Source organism: Salvelinus fontinalis, chromosome 35, assembly GCF_029448725.1.
Source record: "Salvelinus fontinalis isolate EN_2023a chromosome 35, ASM2944872v1, whole genome shotgun sequence".
In the NCBI taxonomy this organism is placed as follows: domain Eukaryota; kingdom Metazoa; phylum Chordata; class Actinopteri; order Salmoniformes; family Salmonidae; genus Salvelinus; species Salvelinus fontinalis.
Window position 1 is genome coordinate 21,034,565 of NC_074699.1, and position 22,683 is coordinate 21,057,247.

Here is a 22,683-nt window from a genome sequence, read left to right on the forward strand (position 1 = left end):
GGCAACAATGTCGGCTCCTCAACAGCAGGAACAAAGCAGAGCCCTGTGTGCAAACCCTGGGAATCCTGTTTTCTCATGTATGATGACCCCAGTGGTTAAAAACAATTCACATGTGACATGGGCAAAGCCTCAAAGCCCCTTCTACAAGACCACCTCAAGTGACTATGGCGTTAGTCCTCCAACATTTGAATCATCACCCTGTACCTACCACCCACTTTCACAAAGATTCACAGAAGACCTTGGAAACTGTGGGATGTTACGTGACAACTCCTTCAATACAAGTCTTGATCGAAGCAGGGTATATGACTGCCCTAATTTGCAAAACACTATCTGATTTGATTGACATGGTATAACATTGTCTTAGTGTTGATTAAACTACCTGGTGGACCTTCACTCCATTGACAATGCTTGGTGTCCTGAAAATGCATAAAAGCTGTACATTTAAGTTCTACAATATGCATGTTGTATCTTTCTACTTACACACAAATTAAAGCATAGTATTACTTGCACTTATGTTATTTGTGACATACAGAAACACACTAATAGCTGGAGCAAGTTACAATGTTTGACTTTTTTATTGTATCACTATAAACACATTAGGCTACACTGAACAGGTAGGATATCAGCATTCATTGTAATGTTCCTCATTGCAAAAATATATATGAATGTATTTTAAAAAATATATATATTTTCATTCGGGACAGGGTGCACTCCCTTGGATGATTTGTCTGATTTTGTGAGTGTCAGCTTGTAGAGTTTCATTTTGAGGATCAATTGTCAAAGCAGCCTGGTAATCTTGAAGACCTATGAAAATATTTCCAAGAGGAAAAAAAAGTTTAGCTGACTGCACCAGCCATGGTAGGCATAGGCTGCTAAACCAGCTATCCCTACTTCCTAGCCTAGGATATCCACAGCTGCATTATTTCAGTCACAAGGCCAGTCGGCTTTTCATTCTGGGCAGAACAAACAAAATAATCTACTTTTTAGCCAGCAGAGGTCAGTGTTACAGAAGGTAAAGTACAAAACACCCATCTCTGGGGCTACAGTACATAATCTTTACATTGTTTTTTAAATTTAACTAGGCAAGTCAATTAAGAACACATTCTTATTTACAATTACAGCCTACACCGGACAACGCTGGGCCAATTGTGCGCCGCCCTATGGGACTCTCAATCCTGGCCGGTTGTGATACAGCCTGGATTCAAACCAGGGTGTCTGTAGTGACACCTCTAGCACAGATGCAGTGTATTGTGCAAAGTATTCTCTTTTTTGCATTTCACTTGTCCAAGTATGAATAACAATGAGATTAAAACTAAAATAGAAAGTGCCAAGGGGAGCTATATAGCTTGAGAAATGCCCTTGTTGATGTTGCACAGACCTTCAGTATAGAGCTCCAGTTCACAAAAAGCTGTGCCTCGTCTTACATGAGCTCTTGTTCTGGCACCTGCATTGCCAGCCACGGGTGGCGTCAACAGATCAAGTGCCTGCAATGAAAGATTGTGTGTATGAAGAAACATTGTAATGTCATGTTCTATACAACAATCTCTTTTACCAATGCTGTTGAGTAAAAGGAAACATTTACACAAGGAAAATGAATACTGACCCAAGAGGAATCCTCAATGGCTTTATGAAGATTCCTTAGTTTCAAGTGACAAGCAGAACGGTTTGAATATATGGTAGGAATCTTTCTGTTAAGCTTTATGGCAAGGCTGTAAGCATTGATCGCAGCCAAGTAGTTACCTGTTGCAAACAATTTGCTGAAAAACATGGAGGGAAGACATTTAATATTAACACTATGCTTCAATGTTCTTATGATCACTGATTTTGACAAGATTAGCCTACTTACTCTCCTTTCTCCTTTAACCAGTCAGGGTTCCTCTCTTCTTCTGTCAGGTCCTTCAGCTCTGCCAGGTTTACATGTATTGCCCTTCTGGCCTCGGCCTGCTTCTGAAGCCACTGTTCCAAAAGAACACATTCATATGATTGGGTTGGCTTGATAAAATGTAAAAATATTAAACACAACATGATGCTACCTCCCAATATGGAACCGAGAATGGACAAACACATCTCGTCCTCATAGCTTAAAGTAAAGACAAAGCAATCAATACCCATAATTAAAGGGAAATTCCACCACTTTTCATTATCTCCGGCAGAATACCAGCATTTACATAAGTGAAAATGGCGCATTTCTAAGTTTAAGTTAAAATGTTCTACCCGACGTCATAATCAAAAAGTGAAAACATTTTAAAAACAGTGATTTTCAAACAATGCGATTCCCAGTGACGTGGGGAGAAAGAATATACCTTCCCTCTGGCAAGAAACTCGTTGAAGGTTTTGAAAATCTGTTTTTCTGACTTTTAATCCTACCCTGTGATGTCAAAGAGAAGCATTTTTAGGACAGTTCTTATTATCTTTTTAACCACAGATCATAGAAACGTGCTGTTTTAACATACAGTATGTATACAATGGTATGGTGCTGCAGATAATGGATATGAGGTTGAAAAGTGGCGGAATTGCCCTTTAATAAACCACAGTTCCAAAGATTCACTGATGAAAAAACCTGGTTAATACTTGAAAGTGGAAAGGGAAAAAATGAGTTTACACCTCTTCCTCCTCTGGTACTCTTGATTCTCGTAGGGCCGTGGGAAACACTCGTGGTGTGAACTTGATTTGAATGTTGCCTGTGGATCTTGGAGCTGGCAAATCCACCTGTTTTTTCTTGCTGACTGATTGAACACTGTTTTTCTGATCTATGTAAGAAACAAGCAGATATTTATTATGGAATACTCAACATATCAACAAACTTATGATTGCAGAATGTACAATTCGATTGTACCATAGTTTTATTTACCATGCTTGACCTTGCATTGGTCTGATGTTCTGGGTACATGTATCTTTTCCGATTTGCTTTGTTTGTCAACCTTGATTCTCTGACTTTGTAGCTTTAGTTGGGCCTCCTCCTCTGCTATTTGTCTCTGCTTCAGTTTCCATGCCTCCAACTGTGCTGTTGCTTTCTCACATTCATCATCCTTCATTTTCTGGATCTTGGCTCTCCCCTCTTCTTCCAGCTGACAATATAAAATAAATGAAGATGTATTCTTAGCACAAATTTCAGAGAATATACACTGCTCAAAAAAATAAAGGGAACACTTAAACAACACAATGTAACTCCAAGTCAATCACACTTCTGTGAAATCAAACTTCTGTGAAATCAAACTGTCCACTTAGGAAGCAACACTGATTGACAATAAATTTCACATGCTGTTGTGCAAATGGAATAGACAAAAGGTGGAAATTATAGGCAATTAGTAAGATACCCCCAAAAAAGGAATGGTTCTGCAGGTGGTGACCACAGACCACTTCTCAGTTCCTATGCTTCCTGGCTGATGTTTTGGTCACTTTTGAATGCTGGCGGTGCTTTCACTCTAGTGGTAGCATGAGACGGAGTCTACAACCCACACAAGTGGCTCAGCTCGCATTGATGTGCCATCCTGGATGAGCTGCACTACCTGAGCCACTTGTGTGGGTTGTAGACTCCGTCTCATGCTACCACTAGAGTGAGAGCACCGCCATCATTCAAAAGTGACCAAAACATCAGCCAGGAAGCATAGGAACTGAGAAGTGGTCTGTGGTCAACATCTGTAGAATCACTCCTTTTTGGGGGGTGTCTTGCTAATTGCCTATAATTTCCACCTTTTGTCTATTCCATTTGCACAACAGCATGTGAAATTTATTGTCAATCAGTGTTGCTTCCTAAGTGGACAGTTTGATTTCACAGAAGTGTGATTGACTTGGAGTTATATTATGTTGTTTAAGTGTTCCCTTTATTTTTTTGAGCAGTGTATTTTACAGGTGTATCACCTTCATCATGGTCTCCAGTGCATATTTTCTTTCTTCTTGTGTTTTCGTGGCTTTGGCTTTCGACTCAGCAGCAAGCTTTTCCTGGGCTTTCAAGAGTGCTCTTTCCCTGATCTCTCTCGATTTGTCTTTGTCATCTAAAACAGATACACACACACACTAACAAGAGCCTTATAATATCTCTTTGTGTAATAATACCAATCAGGGTCAAATTTAATACATACAATTAAGTTGTAAAATACTGTGACTACTTTGCATAATGTATTGCAGCTACTTTATACATAGCGTTGTTGAATAGTTGTTTCTGATTATCTTAAGGGCATTCTAGAGCGTGCATTATTTCCCTATAAGGCACGGTATATCAGCAGGGTAGAATTCAATTGCTTTAGTGTATTCTTACAAGTTCTATGTTTTTGCTGCTTTTGAAAGTAAAAGTAGAATTGAAAACATTATTGGCATGAATTCGATTTCAATAATAGCAAGCTAAACTAACAAGTCTGTTTGTTTGGTTACCAAGGCAACTACTGTAGCTAGACTATCTAGTAAACTTACTAGCTACTTACTAGCTACTTCCAGCAAAGGTATAGCCATGGTATAAAAGGGATAATCAACCCGGGGCTCTCTATGCGTTCTCTTGAAAATAATGCAACTCCATGGAAGGTTTATTCCACTCTGCTAACGCGTCTTCCATGTCATTCATTATTTTGAAATGCATAGCCAGCCCCTCGTTGATTATCGCTTACATAGGCAGACTAATATCTATATTGCTGTTAGCTAATGACTTACTGTTATTAATCACAAGGTGTTCCCACAGTCTCTCCTTCTTTTTCTGCAATGTGAAAACTGCAACTCCATTTCCAATTTTTGCTGTGCTTTTGTCATCATCTATCGGCTCAGACAGGAAGGCTTCAAATAAAAACGGGGGGAAATGTACCTAAGATGGAGGCAAACCAAAGCAAACTGATTACCAAAGCAATTGCCAATCTACTACTGTTGTTAACATTTAGGTAGGTACTAGTTAACGTTAGCTAGCTAGCTTTAGGGTGTTTCCAAAAAACTTACCTTCAGATATTCGTCTGTGGAAAAGATATCTACTTTCCCAACCTTTACTCCTTTTAATGGTACATTTATGTAAACAATCATTTCTGTCTGTGTCCATGTGTAATCTTTGACAATCAAAGGCATTTCAAACCAATTTATAGTTAATTTTGAGTTGCTAAATTGCTGTGAGTGTGTGGTGGTAGCTACAACTTTGGCAGTTGCCAAGGAAGAAGTAAAGTTGTTTCCGCGAACTATTGGTGTACATCCTGTCTCAAAGTTTATCGTCAGTTAAAGGGCCACTGCCACGCCAAACTGCTTTCAGAACCGAGAGCCCAGCTCGACTTGAAGGGTTGAAGCAAAGAATATCTGACAGTTCTAAATGTTCTGATGTCGTGTTCCTTGTGCTCTAAGGGGCTATTTTTGAAGGTCTGTTTTGAAGGTGTAAATCTGATAGCCCAACATTTTCAAACATGAAAGCGAAGACACAATTTCAAAGTTGTATTTATTAAAATAAGTTTTGCAATTAAATCTTTGAAAAAGAAAAAGAGTTTGTGGCATTTGTAATATTAGTGCATACATTCATTTATAAAGAACAGAATACAAAACAAATTAACAAATGAAGCTTTAGGTCATTGAAGAAATGAAACCATGTTGTTCATGTTACAGAGGCTCATATCTAATCTATTACCAGACCTCACAATGGAGCCCTGTTTGCCATTTTTTTTATACCTCTGCACAATTTTCATAAAACCACAATCAAATTGTTGTAACTATGAGTGAAATTAACATTTGAGATCATGTACCGGTACATTCAATATCCTAAAGGTAATATAATCAGGTACTCATTTGAAAATGATATCCTTTTTGGTGGCCAATCGATGTGGGAAAATACAAATACTTAATGTGCATGTAAAGTGAACATACATGTTATTCATACATTACATTTACTAATAAACAACATTTGAAAATGTCAAGAAAATAAAGCATCTGGTGTCAATCATCTAGTATGAAAAAATGAGCTTGAAAATCAAGCTAACTGCACTTTGCAAGCAACGAGATATGTAAGTGGAGTTGTTATTCTGTAAGGAATGTACTTCTGAAATGAAATAAAATTTTGGTACGTGACCATTTGTGTTAAATCTAACCATTATCAATTAATTAGGAATAGGCTAATAATATATTATTCCTATAAACATTATCAATATTTTGATCACACAATATTCAGCCTCATCACAAATGGCTAATAAATTAAGTCAACAACATACAAATGCAGTTTTTTCACTTGATATATTAAGCAAAATATCTGGAAGTGATGATGTATCAAAAACACTTAACGCTGTTGATCCTGATGTTAGCACCGAATCAACAGTAAATATTAACTGCTTGTTCATAGCAGATCTAAAAGGAAGCAAACATTGATACAATTACATTATACAAAATTGAGCACAGTACTGTATACATTCACAATGCCACATTGAGTAGTTTAAAAAGTTGTTGAGTAGTTTTGATTTTGTTTATAGATTTAGATTTTTGTTTTTAAATAACTGACAATATGAAAACTAATCTTTGAACAATATCAACTACCAATATTTATGTCTGATGGGCCGAAGCCTAAACTTGAGCAATGTCCTCACATAGAAAGTAGGCGGGATATATTTATTATAAACTCAGCAAAAAAAGAAACATCCTCTCACTGTCAACTGCGTTTATTTTCAACAAACTTAACATGTGTGAATATTTGTATGAACATAACAAGATTCAACAACTGAGGCATAAACTGAACAAGTTCCACAGACATGTGACTAACAGAAATGGAATAATGTGTCCCTGAACAAAGGGGGGGTCAAAAGTAACAGTCAGTATCTGTTGTGGCCACCAGCTGCTTTAAGTACTGCAGTGCATCTCCTCCTCATGGACAGCACCAGATTTGCCAGTTCTTGCTGTGAGATGTTACCCCACTCTTCCACCAAGGCACCTGCAAGTTCCCAGACATTTCTGGGGGGAATGGCCCTAGCCCTCACCCTCCGATCCAACAGGTCCCAGACGTGCTCAATGGGATTGAGATCCGGGCTCTTCGCTGGCCATGGCAGAACACTGACATTTCTTTCTTGCAGGAAATCACGTACAGAACAGGCAGTATGGCTGGTGGCATTGTCATGCTGCAGGGTCATGTCAGGATGAGCCTACAGGAAGGGTACCACATGAGGAGGATGTCTTCCCTGTAACGCACAGCGTTGAGATTGCCTGCTATGACAACAAGCTCAGTTCAATGAAGCTGTGTCACACCGTCCCAGACCATGACGGACCCTCCACCTCCAAATCAATCCCGCTCCAGAGTACAGGCCTCTGTGTAACACTCATTCCTTCGTCGATAAACCCGAATCCGACCATCCCCCCCCTGGTGAGACAAAGCCGTCCTGGTGAGACAAAACAGTCCTGTCTGGTCCAGCGACAGTGGGTTTGTGCCCATGGGCGACGTTGTTGCCGGTGATGTCTGGTGAGGACCTGCCTTACAACAGGCCTACAAGCTCTCAGTCCAGACTCTCTCAGGCTATTGCGGACAGTCTGAGCACTGATGAAGGGATTGTGCGTTCCTGGTGTAACTTGGCAGTTGTTGTTGCCATCCTGTACCTGTCCCGCAGGTGTGATGTTCAGATGTACCGATCCTGTGCAGGTGTTGTTACACGTGGTCTGCCACTGCGAGGACGATCAGCTGTCCGCCCTGTCTCCCTGTAGTGCTGTCACAGTACGGATATTGCAATTTATTGCCCTGGCCAAATCTGCAGTTCTCATGCCTCCTTGCAGCATGCCTAAGGCACGTTCACACAAATGAGCAGGGACCCTGGGCATCTTTCTTTTGGTGTTTTTCAGAGTCAGTAGAAAGTCTTCTTTAGTGTCCTAAGTTTTCATAACTGTGACCTTAATTGCCTACCGTCTGTAAGCTGTTAGTGGCTTAATGACCAGTCCACAGGTGCATGTTCACTAATTGTTTATGGTTCATTGAACAAGCATGGGAAACAGTTTTTAACCCTTTACAATGAAGATCTGTGAAGTTATTTGGATTTTTACGAATTATCTTTGAAAGACAGGGTCCTGAAAAAGGTAAAACAATTTTTTTGCTGTTAACATTTTGAAAATAGTTGAATCACAATATCGAACTTAATGAAAAGTTCTTCAAGCAATAAGACAAATCTACATGAGAAAAGCAAACAATTTGAAAATATATTTAGTTTACTTTAAGCTACTTCTAAAACTGCCTTCCTGTAACGATAATCCTCCTCCTCTTCATCAGAAGAGGAGGAGCAGGGATTGAACCAAGGCGCAGCGGATTGTGAAGACATAATGATTTATTAAAGACAAGACGAAAACACGAACTTCACTATAAACTAACAAAATAACAAAACGAAAGTAGACAGTCCTGAACGACGAACTTACATACAACGTGAAGAACGAAATGAACAGACTACATGAAAATGAACAAACCGTATACAGTCCCGTATGGTGCAAACATTGACACGGACACAGGAGACAACCACCCACAAACAAACACTGTGAACCGCCTACCTAAATATGACTCTCAATTAGAGGAACGCCAAACACCTGCCTCCAATTGAGAGCCATACCAGGCAACCCTAAACCAACATAGAAACAGACAACATAGAATGCCCACCCAAACTCACGTCCTGACCAACTAACACACAAAACTAAACAGAAAACAGGTCAGGAACATGACACTTCCCTAGTAGCAAAAATGGAAGCCATGCTTGAAACTATAATTTGACAAATAAGTTTATTTTGAACCAAGGTTATTTTCCCTTTATGCAGTAAGCATGTCTCTTTAGTACTAATTATCATATTATTTTACCTTTCCAAAATGAAAACAAAATATAAAGAAATGTTGATTTAAATGTATCATGTTTGCGCAAAAATAATACAATTAGAGCAAAGCAAACTGCACACATACTAAAAACATTTTTAGAGAATTACATGTCTTTTATATAATAGGTTCATTTAAATGAGCTTAATCTGTATAATGTTTTACAAAGTAACTTCATTAAGGCTCTAAAGACATTCAATATCAACAGTTTTTTAAAAACACACATGGATCGTTCCACAAAATGAGTGCCTTTTGCGTCGCTTTGGTATTTTACGTAGAAATTGTGCACCAATATTGAATTTTAAAAGCCTGTTATATTCAAATATGTGCCCTTTTAATAAAGACCACATGGAGAATTCAACAAATCAGATTTTTTTATATAAATGAAGACTTGCTAAAGTGCCAAAATTCTGCATTTTGACATGTTCCTTCGTGCACTCTGACTTCCAGGAAGATTTTAACCCACTAAGATTTATCCAAGTTTAAACCATCATTGTAAAGCCATAGTTCTTTTTTTTTTTTTTTTTGCTTTGACAAAGTCATTTTATGAAGATTATTTAATGTGATTGGTGAATAATTTTAAGGAAAAAAAAACCTGGCCCTCATTTTAAGGTCAACCCTGTTACGTGAACTGAACTTTTGTTTTAACATTGTGAAACGATTCCTTTAAAAAAAAGGAAAAGAAACATTGAATATCTAATAGTAAAATCAGGTGAGCTGGTTCTACTCTTTTTGGCCATTTTCTGGTGTTCTGTGGTGGGAGCATAACACGTCAACCCTGTTACCCATAGATAGATTAAACAGGCAAAAAAATTGAACATTTATACTTTTTTCTTAAGCTTGCATTCAATTGCCCCTCCCTGTTGCACACACAACTTCCATTTCCCTTGTCACGAGGGGATTTATGGGTGATTTAAGATGACATCTTCAACCCTGTTACTTTCAAACGTGTTTTTTCTCACCAAGTTATACACCTCAAAAGGCATCAAATTGGTGGAACGACCCACATGTATCGAATCATTTCTAAAAAAAAAAATTGCAGATCCAATCCTGGTTGTATAGCACAGTCCAGGTGTTTGGCTTTGGAACACCACTCCAGCTGTGACTGTTTCCCAAAATGTTGATAATCATACTGCTCAAAATCTGTCAAACTATAACAGTAGTTAAAAAAAATATCTGATTAAAACGTTGAATACGTTTGCATCCGTCAATCAGTTAACCTTTCCGGATAGCTTACTCATACTGATGTTATAATAACTTATATAAACCATAGGCCAGGAAAGTTGAGCAAAACAATAAGGACCTTGTTAAGAGAATGACATTATTGTGGTCAACATGGCCAATGGTACCTGCCCAAAAATAGGGAATACATATGACATTAAACAGGACTTCAGTCTAGCTCTTGCATCGGTCTAAGCACAGGACAGACACTGCTATCCAAATTATACCAAATGTCAAATAAAACAACAAAATGGTACAAATTTAACCCTTCGTAAACCCTACGTAAAAACGTAAGGAAAAATCACCAAAGGAATTATACCAAAGAAAATAGTATAACCAGCATAAGATTAATAATGTTACTGATGGCTCATATTCATATCACTCGCTGTTAACTGTTGGCTGCTGCCCTGCTGGCTGCCCTGTTAGCTCCTTTGTTCTATGGAGCTGTGCCCCTTTCTCCTCCATGCAGATGTCACAGCCCCACACTGCCAACACCTCTGCTGTCAACAGGTTATAAGCTGTCTCAGTCATTCCAGTACAAACCCTGTGAAACCATTTTTGACATGAGGCCTCACACAGGATAGCTTCCTGGTCATCATTCACTTCATTCAGGCATACTCCACATGGAAACACAGGCTCCATGGAGGAGTGGCTAGGCCTGTTGGGATGCATCAGTGTCTTATTGATGGCCACACCACCACCTCCATTGCTTCTACTCCGCTCCAGGGGGGCTGCCTCCATGTGCCTGCCTGACTGTGGGGACTTTTTCAGAGAATCATTATTGGGGTGGATGATGCCGTTGATTTTCTCTGTGGTGTTAGGCTGACTTGCACCCTGACAGACCAGGGCGCCTCTATTCTTTGATTTCAGGTCGACAGAGTTTTTCTCACCCATGATCTCCTCTGAGCCATGGCTTCGTTTCCGTGGAGATGTATTCTGGGATGTACTTTCGCTTGACACCACCTCACTCATGTCCTGTTTAGGTGTGGGTGTATTAGACTGGGTAAAGCTGTTGTTTTGCTGCTGCCGAGTAAAACCGGGACTAGAGTCCATGCCGGGTCGGGGAGGTGGATTCCCAATTGGGATGACCGCTGATCTAAAGCTCGGGCCCATGTCAGGAGAAGTGCGTTGGGTCACATTATGCAGATGCACCTGATTTAAGTTGTCACGGGGACCTGGTCTGAAAGATTGATTGGGTGGAAGTGGCATGATACTGTTGTTGTTGCTTAATGGTGGATGGTTACCATAATTGGGATTTTCATGGTAACCATAGTTAAAGCCGGGGGATCGATTGAACCCCATGCCCATTTGAGTCTGGGCAAAAGGGTGGAGATGGTTTCGTATCTGGTAGGGACCCCTGTAAGAAGAGGGCATCCTATTGGGCATAAGGTGGTCCATCCTGGGCGGGCCATAGCCACTGCAGCCAGGGTAGTGCGGATGGCCAAAATATGAGTTCCCAGAGGACAGAGGCTTGAAAGATGGTGCGTTGTAGTTGTCATCAAAAGGATTGGCAGCCACTAGGTGGTCGGCACTTCGGTTTGGTGGTGGAGCATACTCAGATAGGGGAGCGAAGAAAGGAGCCTGGGGACACACATGAAAAGGCAATGATAAAGGTAGTTGATACAGAACTATGCAAGCAGCATCAAACACTTTACTATCAACAGCCATTCAGAGAACCTCTCAAAAGTTTGATGAATAATTGAGCAGCATCTTAGTTTTGTCTTGATATAACATTGTTTGACTGAATGAGTTTGGTCAATATTGGAAACCACAAGATTTTTGACCTATACAAAGAAAGGGAATCTCAGAAAGTCAGACTATTGTGCTGGTATTTTACCTGTGCGTTCGACTTGCACTTTTTCTTGTCTGGGCTATCCAGCAGAACACCAGGCCCTCCTAGATCATCAAGCCCACCATCTCTACCTGAGAAAGAAAACCACACAAAACGTTATACAGCCACATAAAATGCAGGTTTCCCATTAAACTACAAGGCACACTTTTCACTCTGACAGACATTGTATAGAAAACTTACTTGTGGCATGCCAATATGTTGAACAACACAGAACTTGTTTAATTTTCTCCTGAATGGCTTATTGCCTACACCTTCGTGAAGTACATGCGCCCGCGGTGTCAGGACTAAATTATAAGAAAGGCTGGCTGCACACTGTTTTCTTGTAGTTTAACCAAATTTCAATGGTCCAAACTTCTCCATTGAGAAGAATCTAAAATGTTTGGCAGCTTGCTGCCCCTATCACGTTATCCAAGTTGCCCCTTAAATTAAAGGCTCAATCACAAAGAAGTGTTGGATTGTTATGCCACTACAATGGCTGGTATCTATTATCTACTAGGTTGGGTGGGGGGTCATACTGGCCTGGTATCTGTTATCTATTGGGTCTGGGGGGGTCATACTGACCTGGTATCTGTTATCTATTGGGTCTGGGGGTCATACTGGCCTGGTATCTATTATATATTGGGTCTGGGGGTCATACTGGTCTGGTATCTATTATCTACTGGGTCTGGGGATCATACTGGCCTGGTATCTATTATATTATCTACTGGGTCTGGGGCCATACTGGCCTGGTATCTATTATCTACTGGGTCTGGGGGGTCATCCTGGCCTCTTATCTATTAGCCTATACACACAGCTCTGTAAATATGTAAAACATGTAACAGTTTTTCAATGCTATTAAAACCACCCAAATCTTCTCCTTTGGTGGGCTAGTTTGTGTAATTGTTATAAAAAAATAAATAAATTGCAAAACAGTAGGCTAGCTCTTGTATGATAGCCTACAGTAGACTACTGGCGCATGTGTTGAATGATCATCAATGTTTTCAATTTCTGTAGCCTATATTTTGTTGTTATAAATAAATAGGGCCTACAGTTTATGCAACATAATTTGTCCCACAGAGGTAAAACAGACAGTCGGTTAACTAAATGCACTTCATATATCGTTCACCGCAATAAGAAAACGTCAGCTGGCTACATAAAAAAAAAAAAACTTCGTGGCAGTTCCAAATTTGCGAACACATTCCGACAGTGAAAGTTTTGTTGAACTTTCCACGTCAGCAAGGTAAATTAGATTTGGATAGTTTACGATATTTTTTTCAACTGAAAGAGCCAGCGCTGTCTATTTATTTTGAGTTTCATTCAACACTTCAAAGGCCTTGAGGTAGGCCGATAAGCTCCTTCAACGTCGTAATTATGGTCGAGACTTGTGTGCAGCGTATCGTGCCCCCACAGACAGCAACATACCACGCGCAGGAAGGGAAAAATATCGAAAACGCGCATTACCTCGGGTTCTTTTGAGCGAGAAGGTATCTTTATCCTGTTCTTTTGACATTACAGAGCTTCTTACATGACTTAAACGTGCATAATTGTGCTGAAAAGGTAACAGTACCCGACCGCTCTCTCCCCCCAGGAGCAATCACAACTATCTGTGTGACGAAGAAAGCTGCAATCGCTTGCAAAGTTTGGGAGGAGCAGACAAATTTAACTTCATGATATCTTGTGTCACACAGGGAAATTATTGTTAACATTGTATCATTGTCACTTATTTCTCCACGTGGCACATGACTGGAACTTGTAAAGCACGGTTAATATTAGATTTTGACAAACGGAACCTTTGTGTGACAGCACAGACCCCTCCACATTGGCATGTTGAATGTGTCTGCACTGCTGCTTCGTCAGAAGTGTCGGTGTACTGTGATGAACCGCTGATGTAATGATTCGACTGGGGCGGAAGCTAATAAGTGCAGTCTGGATATTTAGTGGCAATATCGGTCTGTCTAACTGTTTATTTGAGGTTTATTACATACTTACCACTCTCTTTGGATGAGTTTTGCGCTATTCATTTTCTGAAGTGTTATCTCCTTAGTCATGATGAATTGCAGCCTAATAGGCCTAACTTCTGTACACACTTCAAAAGTTGTTTTTACTGTAGGAATAGGCTACAGTATTTACAAAAAGCTAAATGTTTCACTAAATTAAAATAATAAAGTTGTTGTATAGGCTACACTATAGATGTTTTGGTTTCTTTTTCACAGCCATCTATGGACACTTTTTTTGGTAGGTTGCATATCTCTCCAAACAGAGGCTCTACTGTCATACACCTGGGGTTAAACAATCCATGTATTGACTTTCATCCATTAACAGTAATTAATTGCTGCTTTTTCAGATAAGGGAAGACCAATGATTGAATGGACTGTAATAACTGAAGATAATGCCAGAGGGGCCTTTAACTGACTACAAGAGGAAGTCTTCAATCTTTGGCCCCAAATGTCCGGTGGGGAAGACAACCATTGTCACAAAATGGACCAAAGGACATGACCATACAAGTGCACTCCAGGGTCCGTGTACGTTTTGTTATTTTGATTTCCGAGTGAAAATGGAGAGTGAAAAACAAAGTCAACTTATTTTCTCACAATAATGTGAATTATTGTGTGGATTATAATTAACTAACAGTGTTGAAAGGGTTGATACCTTTTTTGTTAGGGCAAATCAAGTCTGACATCTTAATGTAGAAATTACAAACTTTAGAAGCCTTTTTAAACCTTGAATACGTTGCAAGTTTGCATTTTCTGCTGTTCAGGACATTTCCTGCAACAACAGGCTGATCAAATTAAGATCCTACACCTGTATACATTTAGAGATGTAGGTCAATTTGTTGTAGCAAAAGCCGTGTTCACAATTGAATAGAGTCTGCCTTTCATTCAGCAGGAAAGGATGTTGATGAGCTATACCGATATCAATAAAAAGGCTTATTTTAACTTACTGTATTGGCTACAATAACAAAAATAACTAAACATACATGGACCCTCCAGGTAAGCCTGATGTGTCCCTTCCATGCCCCACACACTTCCATGCCCCACACACAATGGAGACCACTAAGTTCACCTTCAAGAATTAATAGCAAACAACGATTCATGGCAATATGCATTGTGTGATCAACTATGGCAAATGTGTGAGTTATAAAGAAGGTTGTTATAACAACTACTGATACAAACAAGTATTAGAGTATCATTATAAAACTATTAAACTGTATTAGAGTAACAATGAGGACAGACATACCAATACGTGCAAGAAAGTTCACATTGTTTATTTTTATTTAAACTCAGAATCAGTCTTTCTGAGAATAATATATTGTTTAAATTATTTGTAACTTTAATTGGACAAGTAGGCTATAACATTTCCGTCACGAAGAAAGTTGTAGTAAGGACCAAGGCTTGCCTGAATATCTTGTTGAAAAGCTGTTGGTGAGTGATCAAAGAGCAAACAGAAAAAAGGAAAACAAAACATTAATACAAAATAATGACAAAAGGTACATTCAATTTCAAGGCCTGTGCCTGCTCTTACTATAACTTTGAAACAACAACGTGAGTCTGTGTATTGGTTACACGGACTCCCAATGTTGTGTCCCAAAGCTACTCTCACTACAACTGTGGAGCAGCTGTGGGTTCCCCTGAGTTTAACTGTAAATGACCCACAGCGTTCCACCATTGCAGCTAAAGCCAGCAGCACAGCCTTTACAGAAAAACGTGACTGCAGAAGTAAAGAGGACTCAGAACACCAGATAATTATGATTCACACCAAGTCCTCCACTTTATCCCTTTATATTCACATGTAAAAAATAAAAAAAATAAAAAGAGAACACAACTTTTGAAATTTAAGAGACACAGGACTGGATCTGCATCACTTGTTCTTCCATCTCTTGCATAACACTGACCCCCTCTGACTATAGCATCCATCACATCTCTATCAAAAGCTGGAAGAGGAACCTGAGGTAGAAGACGGTATATCACTTATCGGACTTTCACAACCAATACGAGAATGCAGAACCCTCTCGAACATTCTGATTCTGAAAACATATATAAGAATGAGAACCCTATGGTTACTCTTTATCAAAATTGAAAAGACAAAAACAATACTGCTACTGCTCAATAATAACTTGTCTATTCCAATTTTTAGTTATCAGAGAGTTGGATTGCAGTCACCGGGCATTATAACAATGCAGAGGATTACACATGTAAATAAAAAGCAAAAACAACTAAAATATTCCATATACAATATGAACTTGACATTTTAACACAGGTTTTCAGACTAATGCTCATCTACAACAGTTTAAAGGGGTATTCACATTCATATCAAAGATTAATACATTTTAGGCATCTAGGAAAAAACTAAATTCAGTTGGTACTTTCTCAAAACTGGGGTATGCGAAACCCCATAGAAATAACAATAATATATATTTCTCGTCTAGTGAGAAAAAGTAAAAAAGAATGTAGAAAAATCTGTATTTTTTTGCTTCAATGACAAATAACAATGCACGTTTAAAAGCACTAACGGTGTACAACTTTCATCTTGGTTTGTGGTCTAATAGACACCCATTTATTAAGTAGTAATCAAAACCTAAATGGAGATAAAGCTTTTGGAACCATATAAAATGAGAAAATATCATGCAAAGATATATGTCTAAATGGATCTTTTGCCAATGCGCAACAGTGAACTGAATTCTTTGGTATACATTGTTTGCCATTCAAAAGAAAGTAAAACTGATTGTGTCACACTTCATGCAAACTGTCATCCTATTAGTTAGAAATCTGTTGATTGAAAATACTGTTGCAATGTAGGATGAGAATCAATATAATATACTGTATTTAGCTCATCATATAATTTCCCCCTACAATGTACACATCTAGTTGCAACAGTAAAGCTCTAAAGAAAACCAATAATAGGATGATTTGGTTAGTGTGCATGACATTGATTATTATTGTCATTTGAACCATTAACAAGGGCCCAAAATCCTGGGGGCACTTTGAGAGAACCCGCATCTCAACTCAGTTGGTCACAGAACGGGGGCACACATGTGCAAGGCTTTGTCTTGGAAGCAGCATCTCAGCTGATCTGCGTTCGATTTTTGGTCTAATACATGAGAAAAACCTCACTGTTATTTTCCCAGTGACCCACTGAGAGATCAAAAACAAACAGAGGGAGCAAACAATTACTTTGTATGATAGCATCAGTCACCGCTGCACATTGGCTGTGATCAACAAATCAAACTAATCTGACAAGTGCTAAACTTATTTTTCTACTCTATGGTAAAGTATCAACTACTTAAAGAACAAAAAAGTAACTTGAATCTGTACTCAGTAGTACATAAACGTAGACAAAAATATAGATATCTTTAGAGATAAAATGCTTTCTTGGTATTCATTCCATTCACTTCCATCGCACTGATTTAACGCTTTTACTTTTCAACAATCATTCTTCATACTTCTCCCATCCCCATGTGTAAAAGAGTTGGACCTCAGATGGATCGGACTTTGGTATAGGAGCCTTTCTGTTTGTCTCCGACATCTGAGGGTCTCTTTCCCCATTAAGGCCATTTATAAAGTTTTTAAGGTCTGCTGTGTTGAAACGCGTCGACACAAGCATTTTTGGCATGTTCTTTCGCAAAATAACCAAAAAGATAGCCTGCCATACCACAGACACATAATTCCAACTTAATTCAAACAGGTTTTTCCACCTGTGAGTAGGGCATCACAAGGCTCTGAACCGTAACTGACAATGTTCTAGAGATACATTCAATACAGATCTATGGCAACTACCCTCTACAATGAGCAGCTCAGCACTAAGAAGATACCCTGTCAGTCAACCATGGAACATTACACATGGCTTTTCAAATGTACTAAACATAGTTCCCTGAGTTCAGGAGAATAATAACACAACAAAATAATGCTTAAAAAGAGGTAGTATAAAACAGGAATTGCAAGGGCAACTGCACATTCATTCTTAACCATTATTACTATGGATAACCTGAAAAGTGTCATACTGGCTTATTATTGAGTTTCAGCAACTTATGTAGTAAATTGTACTGGCCCTTAATCTACCATAGCCAAGTAACCTGAGAAATAGTCCAATTAACCTGTGATAAAAATAAAATGACAAAGCTTTAAGTGAGATCTGCAGTACCCTTACAATCCCGTACTTCATTACAAACAAGGAGGAAAATGAATATGGGACTAGTCTGACCTAGCAAAAACAAATTGCCATCAGGACGTATTAGTTGTTCCATAAAGGAAGAGACTCCTTCCATAACTCAGGTATAAGTCGTTATTATTAAATATATAGTTGGAGTTTACCGAGAGGTAAACTGAGGTAGATCATCAGCAAAAGAAGGGCTCACTCTACACTTTGCTCCAGTGATAAACTCTTAAATAATGTCAGAAATGTAACAGTCACATTTCACATTTTTGACAATCTCTTGAAACATTCATGGTGGGTGAGATTTTTCTTTCAAACACATATAAACATTTAGAATAAAAATAAAATGAGTACACATTCACTAGAAGATTCTTTGATAGAAGTCACCAGAACCCAAACCAGAGCCCAGTTCTTCCAAAGACCTGGATTTTTTGATAACTGCTCATTGTCTTTTAGAACAGTGGAGTGAGTTTAGGGTTGAGGGATTGATGGGAGGTCACACAGACTGCTAGAGAGAAAGTGCAGGCTGGGAATTGTCTGGGGCCTGATCGTGGTGATGGTTGCACGGTTTCTCCATGGAATCTCCAATGTCCAGGTCGAGGTGAGACTGCTCACCCTCACTCTCCTGGGCAGGACTGCAGCCTGACCCCCCACTCTCCTCCTCTTTCAGAGACGCAGGGCAGCTGCTGGGCCCAGAGGACAGGTTGGTCATCTCTATGTCGTCGTGAGAGTAACGGCCCGAGTCACCTGTCTCGTGGCTGCCTTCACTGTTGGAGGAGCCCTCTGTGTCACCAGGTGGTCCAAACAGGACCTGCAGGGAGGTGGGCTGGTTGGGTGACGACAGAGACTCATCCTCGTAGCACAGCACTGTTACTCCTGGCTGGTATGAGCAGATTCCATGGCTCTTCCTCTGGATCTGAGTAAGTAAGAAAGGGTGAACGAAGGGAATTCATATGGATAAAAGGAGGAATAGCTGCTGGTCTCACCTCATTAGGTTCTATTTAAGTAATGTTATGTTACTTGAACACTTTTGTTTTTTATCTTTCTTACCTGGCTTTTCTTAGCATTCAGTTTTTTCTTATTTCTGAAGGAAAACCACTTATTTTTCTTCTCAGTGATTGGATAAACTGGTCCGAGGCTATTGATGATCAGATTTGTTCCACCCTGAAAATTAAATTACATTTGCAGTGCTCTGAATCTGTCTACATTGGTTATTTTCCATGTGCTTTGGAGACATAATGCAAGAGGAAATGTTAGAGGAAAGGAAGGGCGTTACAGAGCCATATCCCCTTACCTTGGCATCAATGAAGTGGTCTGCTCTCATCATTGGCACCATGACATCAGCATTCTCAGCCTGGCCCTCAGAGCCCAGGTGGACCGAAGCAGAGGGGACCTGACCAGCCTCCTGCATGATGGCTTTAGTAGCAGAAGATTTCCTGTCAAACAATCATACAATATTAACATACACTGCTCAAAAAAATAAAGGGAACACTTAAACAACACAATGTAACTCCAAGTCAATCACACTTCTGTGAAATCAAACTGTCCACTTAGGAAGCAACACTGATTGACAATAAATTTCACATGCTGTTGTGCAAATGGAATAGACAAAAGGTGGAAATTATAGGCAATTAGCAAGACACCCCCCAAAACAGGAGTGATTCTGCAGGTGGTGACCACAGACCACTTCTCAGTTCCTATGTTTCCTGGCTGATGTTTTGGTCACTTTTGAATGCTGGCGGTGCTCTCACTCTAGTGGTAGCATGAGACGGAGTCTACATCCTCAGACCATCTGTGAGACCATATGCTGACACATGCACATTTGTGGCCTGCTGGAGGTCATTTTGCAGGGCGCTGGCAGTGCACCTCCTTGCACAAAGGCGGAGGTAGCGGTCCTGCTGCTGGGTTGTTGCCCTCCTACGGCCTCCTCCACGTCTCCTGATGTACTGGCCTGTCTCCTGGTAGCGCCTGCATGCTCTGGACACTACGCTGACAGACACAGCAAACCTTCTTGCCACAGCTCGCATTAATGTGCCATCCTGGATGAGCTGCACTACCTGAGCCACTTGTGTGGGTTGTAGACTCCGTCTCATGCTACCACTAGAGTGAAAGCACCGCCAGCATTCAAAAGTGACCAAAACATCAGCCAGGAAGCATAGGAACTGAGAAGTGGTCTGTGGTCACCACCTGCAGAATCACTCCTGTTTTGGGGGGTGTCTTGCTAATTGCCTATAATTTCCACCTTTTGTCTATTCCATTTGCACAACAGCATGTGAAATTTATTGTCAATCAGTGTTGCTTCCTAAGTGGACAGTTTGATTTCACAGAAGTGTGATTGACTTGGAGTTACATTGTGTTGTTTAAGTGTTCCCTTTATTTTTTTGAGCAGTGTAGAAATAACAGAAGAGGTTCTATCCAAACCAACGTGGCAGTCAGAAAAGTAATGTCATATCAACTTACAACAAAATCACACTGAATCTGTTAAAATGGTTACCTGTTTTTGCCTCTGCAGACAAGGATGAAGGCACAGATGATTATGCAGATCAGTGCAATGCAAACCCCCACGATGATCCCGGTCATCGACTTCTGGTCCAGGTGGTAGAAGCCACCAGAGAACACTGCAAGACAGTTGTCACAAGTGATGAGACGGCCACTGGAGACATGCACTCCTATCTAGGCTCTGTTTGGGTACTACATCGCCACACTGTGTATCAAAATCAATACAACTGGCAATCACCTCCCCTGACATTCACAGAGATGTATTACAGTGTAAATAATTTAGCAGGAGACCAAGGCTGCAGGCCAAGCTATTGAATGTATATTACATCTAGTAGGGCAAGTGACGATAACAAGAGGAATCCTGTCATGAAAGTCAATGAACGAAAGACCAAGTATGCACCACATTAGTCACTAACCTGTAGCTGAGCCATGGGAGTGCCTGGGGTTGTGACCGGAGGTGGAGCCATCGTTCTGCACAGCCAGTTCTACGGTGTGTGAAAACGGCCCGTCTCCCATATCGTTGGACGCAGACACCTTGACCAGGTAGATGTTCCCTGGCTGTAGGTTCTCCAGTAGAGCCATGGTGATGCTCCCTATCACCAAGAAATAAGTGATTAGTGACCTATGTCAACCAATTTGAGCCTCAGCAATAAAAGGAAATGGATATGTGAATATTGTTTCAACACACTGTGGTGTTGTCATTTGCCACGTGGTAATAAATATAGCTGTTCAAATTCATCTAAAAAAATATGAACTGGAGGAAATATGTCAGGCCTGATTTTGTTTCTGCGCCTCTCCCATTTTCAACTGACTCATGAAGAACAAGGGTTTACAATTCAGTGGGAAAAAAACACATAACCTGAGGCATATTGGGGGATATTTGTGACCAGATTGTCAGGCAAAGGACGGAGGGTCAGGGATCAGAGGGCTCTAACCCCCCCCGTACCACCCAGCTCCACTGAGGTCCCAGCAGTAACGGTTGAGGTGACAGGGTTGATTTACAGTGGTGGGGGGCTGGGGCAAGGCAGGATGGCTTTGTGAACAGCCTCACTTTTGACCCCCTCACCTGTGGCTTAGAAGGAAAGATCAGATGCCTCACATTTCCTGGAGTCATCTGCTCTCAATTACGCCTATGCTACCCAGAATCTGTGTTCTTTACCCAGGAGCTGGACACTCTCGCAGCTGGCCAGTATTACTTACTGCCACGCGTCAGGCCTTTGGGTACACAAAGCATATGTGTGTGTTGCTATGGCCACATTAACTATATGGTAGTAGTCCATAGTGACTAAAGCTCTCTTGACCAGTGTGTTTCAGGTTGAATGATTATAATCTTGAGAAGAATGAGAATATTGGACCTAAAGCCACAAAGACAGATCACACCCCCCCAGTGCTAAATCAAAGCTCAAAGTATATAATCCATCCTTTGATTGGTAAGACAACAGGAGGGGGTTATCTAAGAACAACCAGAGATCACAAGGACTAGTAACAAATACAGAAATGGACTGGAGGATGAAATTAGTTGATTTTCAATGGCCTGTATGGTGTGGAGCTGGGGCAGGGCTCTTTGTCTCTGCAGCCCAGTTTAGCCTGCAGCTCATCTCTCTCTCTCTTTCTCACATTCTCTCTTTCTCTCTCTTTGGCTCACCTTCCCTCTGCAGCACCTTCCACTCTCCAGCTACCCAGGCCTTCCTGGAAGCGTAGAGGATGGTAAAACGTGTCACCGCCAAGTTGGGCTCATCTGGAAGTTTCCATGACACCAGCGCTGTGTCGTCCTCGATCAGAGTCACTTTCACACCTGACGGTGGCAGAGTAGGAGCTGAGGAAGAAAAAATGCCAGTTTTACCCGAGGCTAAATCGCTGATGAAGATGTACAACTGTCATAAAAAAATTATATTTGCTCTTCATAACTGGTAATGAGTTGAGGAATACTGAAAATGTAAGTCTGAACCAGGGCCTAGAGCATAGCGACATTTTAATCAGAGAAGGTTCTTTGATGTCACTCAAAAGGACAACTACATCTCACAAGCTATGGCCCTTGCTTATGATCCCTTTTCCTAGAGATGTGTAGATGTGTAATAATGCAGTGAGAGTGAGCATATAGACTACTGTGCAGTTCAATGAATTTGCTCCTGTGTCTTTCTCATCCTTTCATGAGCAAAACACCATTAGAGGGGAAATGAGAGCTCATTGGCAAGGATCTTTCAAG

The 22,683-nt window shown here is 40.4% G+C and overlaps 3 protein-coding genes across 5 annotated transcripts in view; all 3 read right to left on the bottom strand.

Moving 5' to 3' along the window:
• Positions 1 to 552: 552 nt before the first annotated feature.
• dnaaf4 (dynein axonemal assembly factor 4) lies at positions 553 to 5,159 on the bottom strand. Of its 2 annotated transcripts, none has more exons than XM_055899605.1 (9): positions 4,921 to 5,159; positions 4,645 to 4,792; positions 3,862 to 3,995; positions 2,852 to 3,068; positions 2,605 to 2,750; positions 1,847 to 1,956; positions 1,604 to 1,757; positions 1,379 to 1,484; positions 553 to 804 (listed from the first exon to the last, which is right to left on the bottom strand). In XM_055899605.1, exons 1-9 carry the CDS (start codon positions 5,041 to 5,043, stop codon positions 692 to 694), a joined length of 1,251 nt encoding a protein of 416 aa, XP_055755580.1. In that variant the 5' UTR covers positions 5,044 to 5,159; the 3' UTR covers positions 553 to 691. The 2 variants fall into 2 exon arrangements, with proteins under 2 accessions (XP_055755580.1, XP_055755582.1); XM_055899607.1 differs by lacking the exon at positions 553 to 804 and having other exon boundaries at positions 1,385 to 1,484; positions 1,604 to 1,637; positions 1,741 to 1,757.
• Positions 5,160 to 7,873: 2,714 nt separating this feature from the next.
• Positions 7,874 to 13,534, bottom strand: pygo1 (pygopus family PHD finger 1). Of its 2 annotated transcripts, none has more exons than XM_055899603.1 (3): positions 13,396 to 13,534; positions 11,835 to 11,920; positions 7,874 to 11,578 (listed from the first exon to the last, which is right to left on the bottom strand). In XM_055899603.1, exons 1-3 carry the CDS (start codon positions 13,532 to 13,534, stop codon positions 10,376 to 10,378), a joined length of 1,428 nt encoding a protein of 475 aa, XP_055755578.1. In that variant the 3' UTR covers positions 7,874 to 10,375. The 2 variants fall into 2 exon arrangements, with proteins under 2 accessions (XP_055755578.1, XP_055755579.1); XM_055899604.1 differs by having other exon boundaries at positions 13,290 to 13,450.
• A 1,544-nt stretch (positions 13,535 to 15,078) lies between these two features.
• The window catches only part of LOC129834531 (protogenin A-like), a 41,806-nt gene continuing 34,201 nt past the window's right edge, over positions 15,079 to 22,683 (bottom strand). The window contains exons 14-19 of the mRNA XM_055899608.1: positions 22,123 to 22,293; positions 20,894 to 21,070; positions 20,473 to 20,596; positions 19,273 to 19,414; positions 19,029 to 19,142; positions 15,079 to 18,894 (exon numbers count right to left, since the gene is read on the bottom strand). Coding sequence (XP_055755583.1) covers positions 18,487 to 18,894; positions 19,029 to 19,142; positions 19,273 to 19,414; positions 20,473 to 20,596; positions 20,894 to 21,070; positions 22,123 to 22,293 — 1,136 coding nt within the window. The 3' untranslated portion in view covers positions 15,079 to 18,486. The remainder of the gene's footprint in view (positions 18,895 to 19,028; positions 19,143 to 19,272; positions 19,415 to 20,472; positions 20,597 to 20,893; positions 21,071 to 22,122; positions 22,294 to 22,683) is intronic.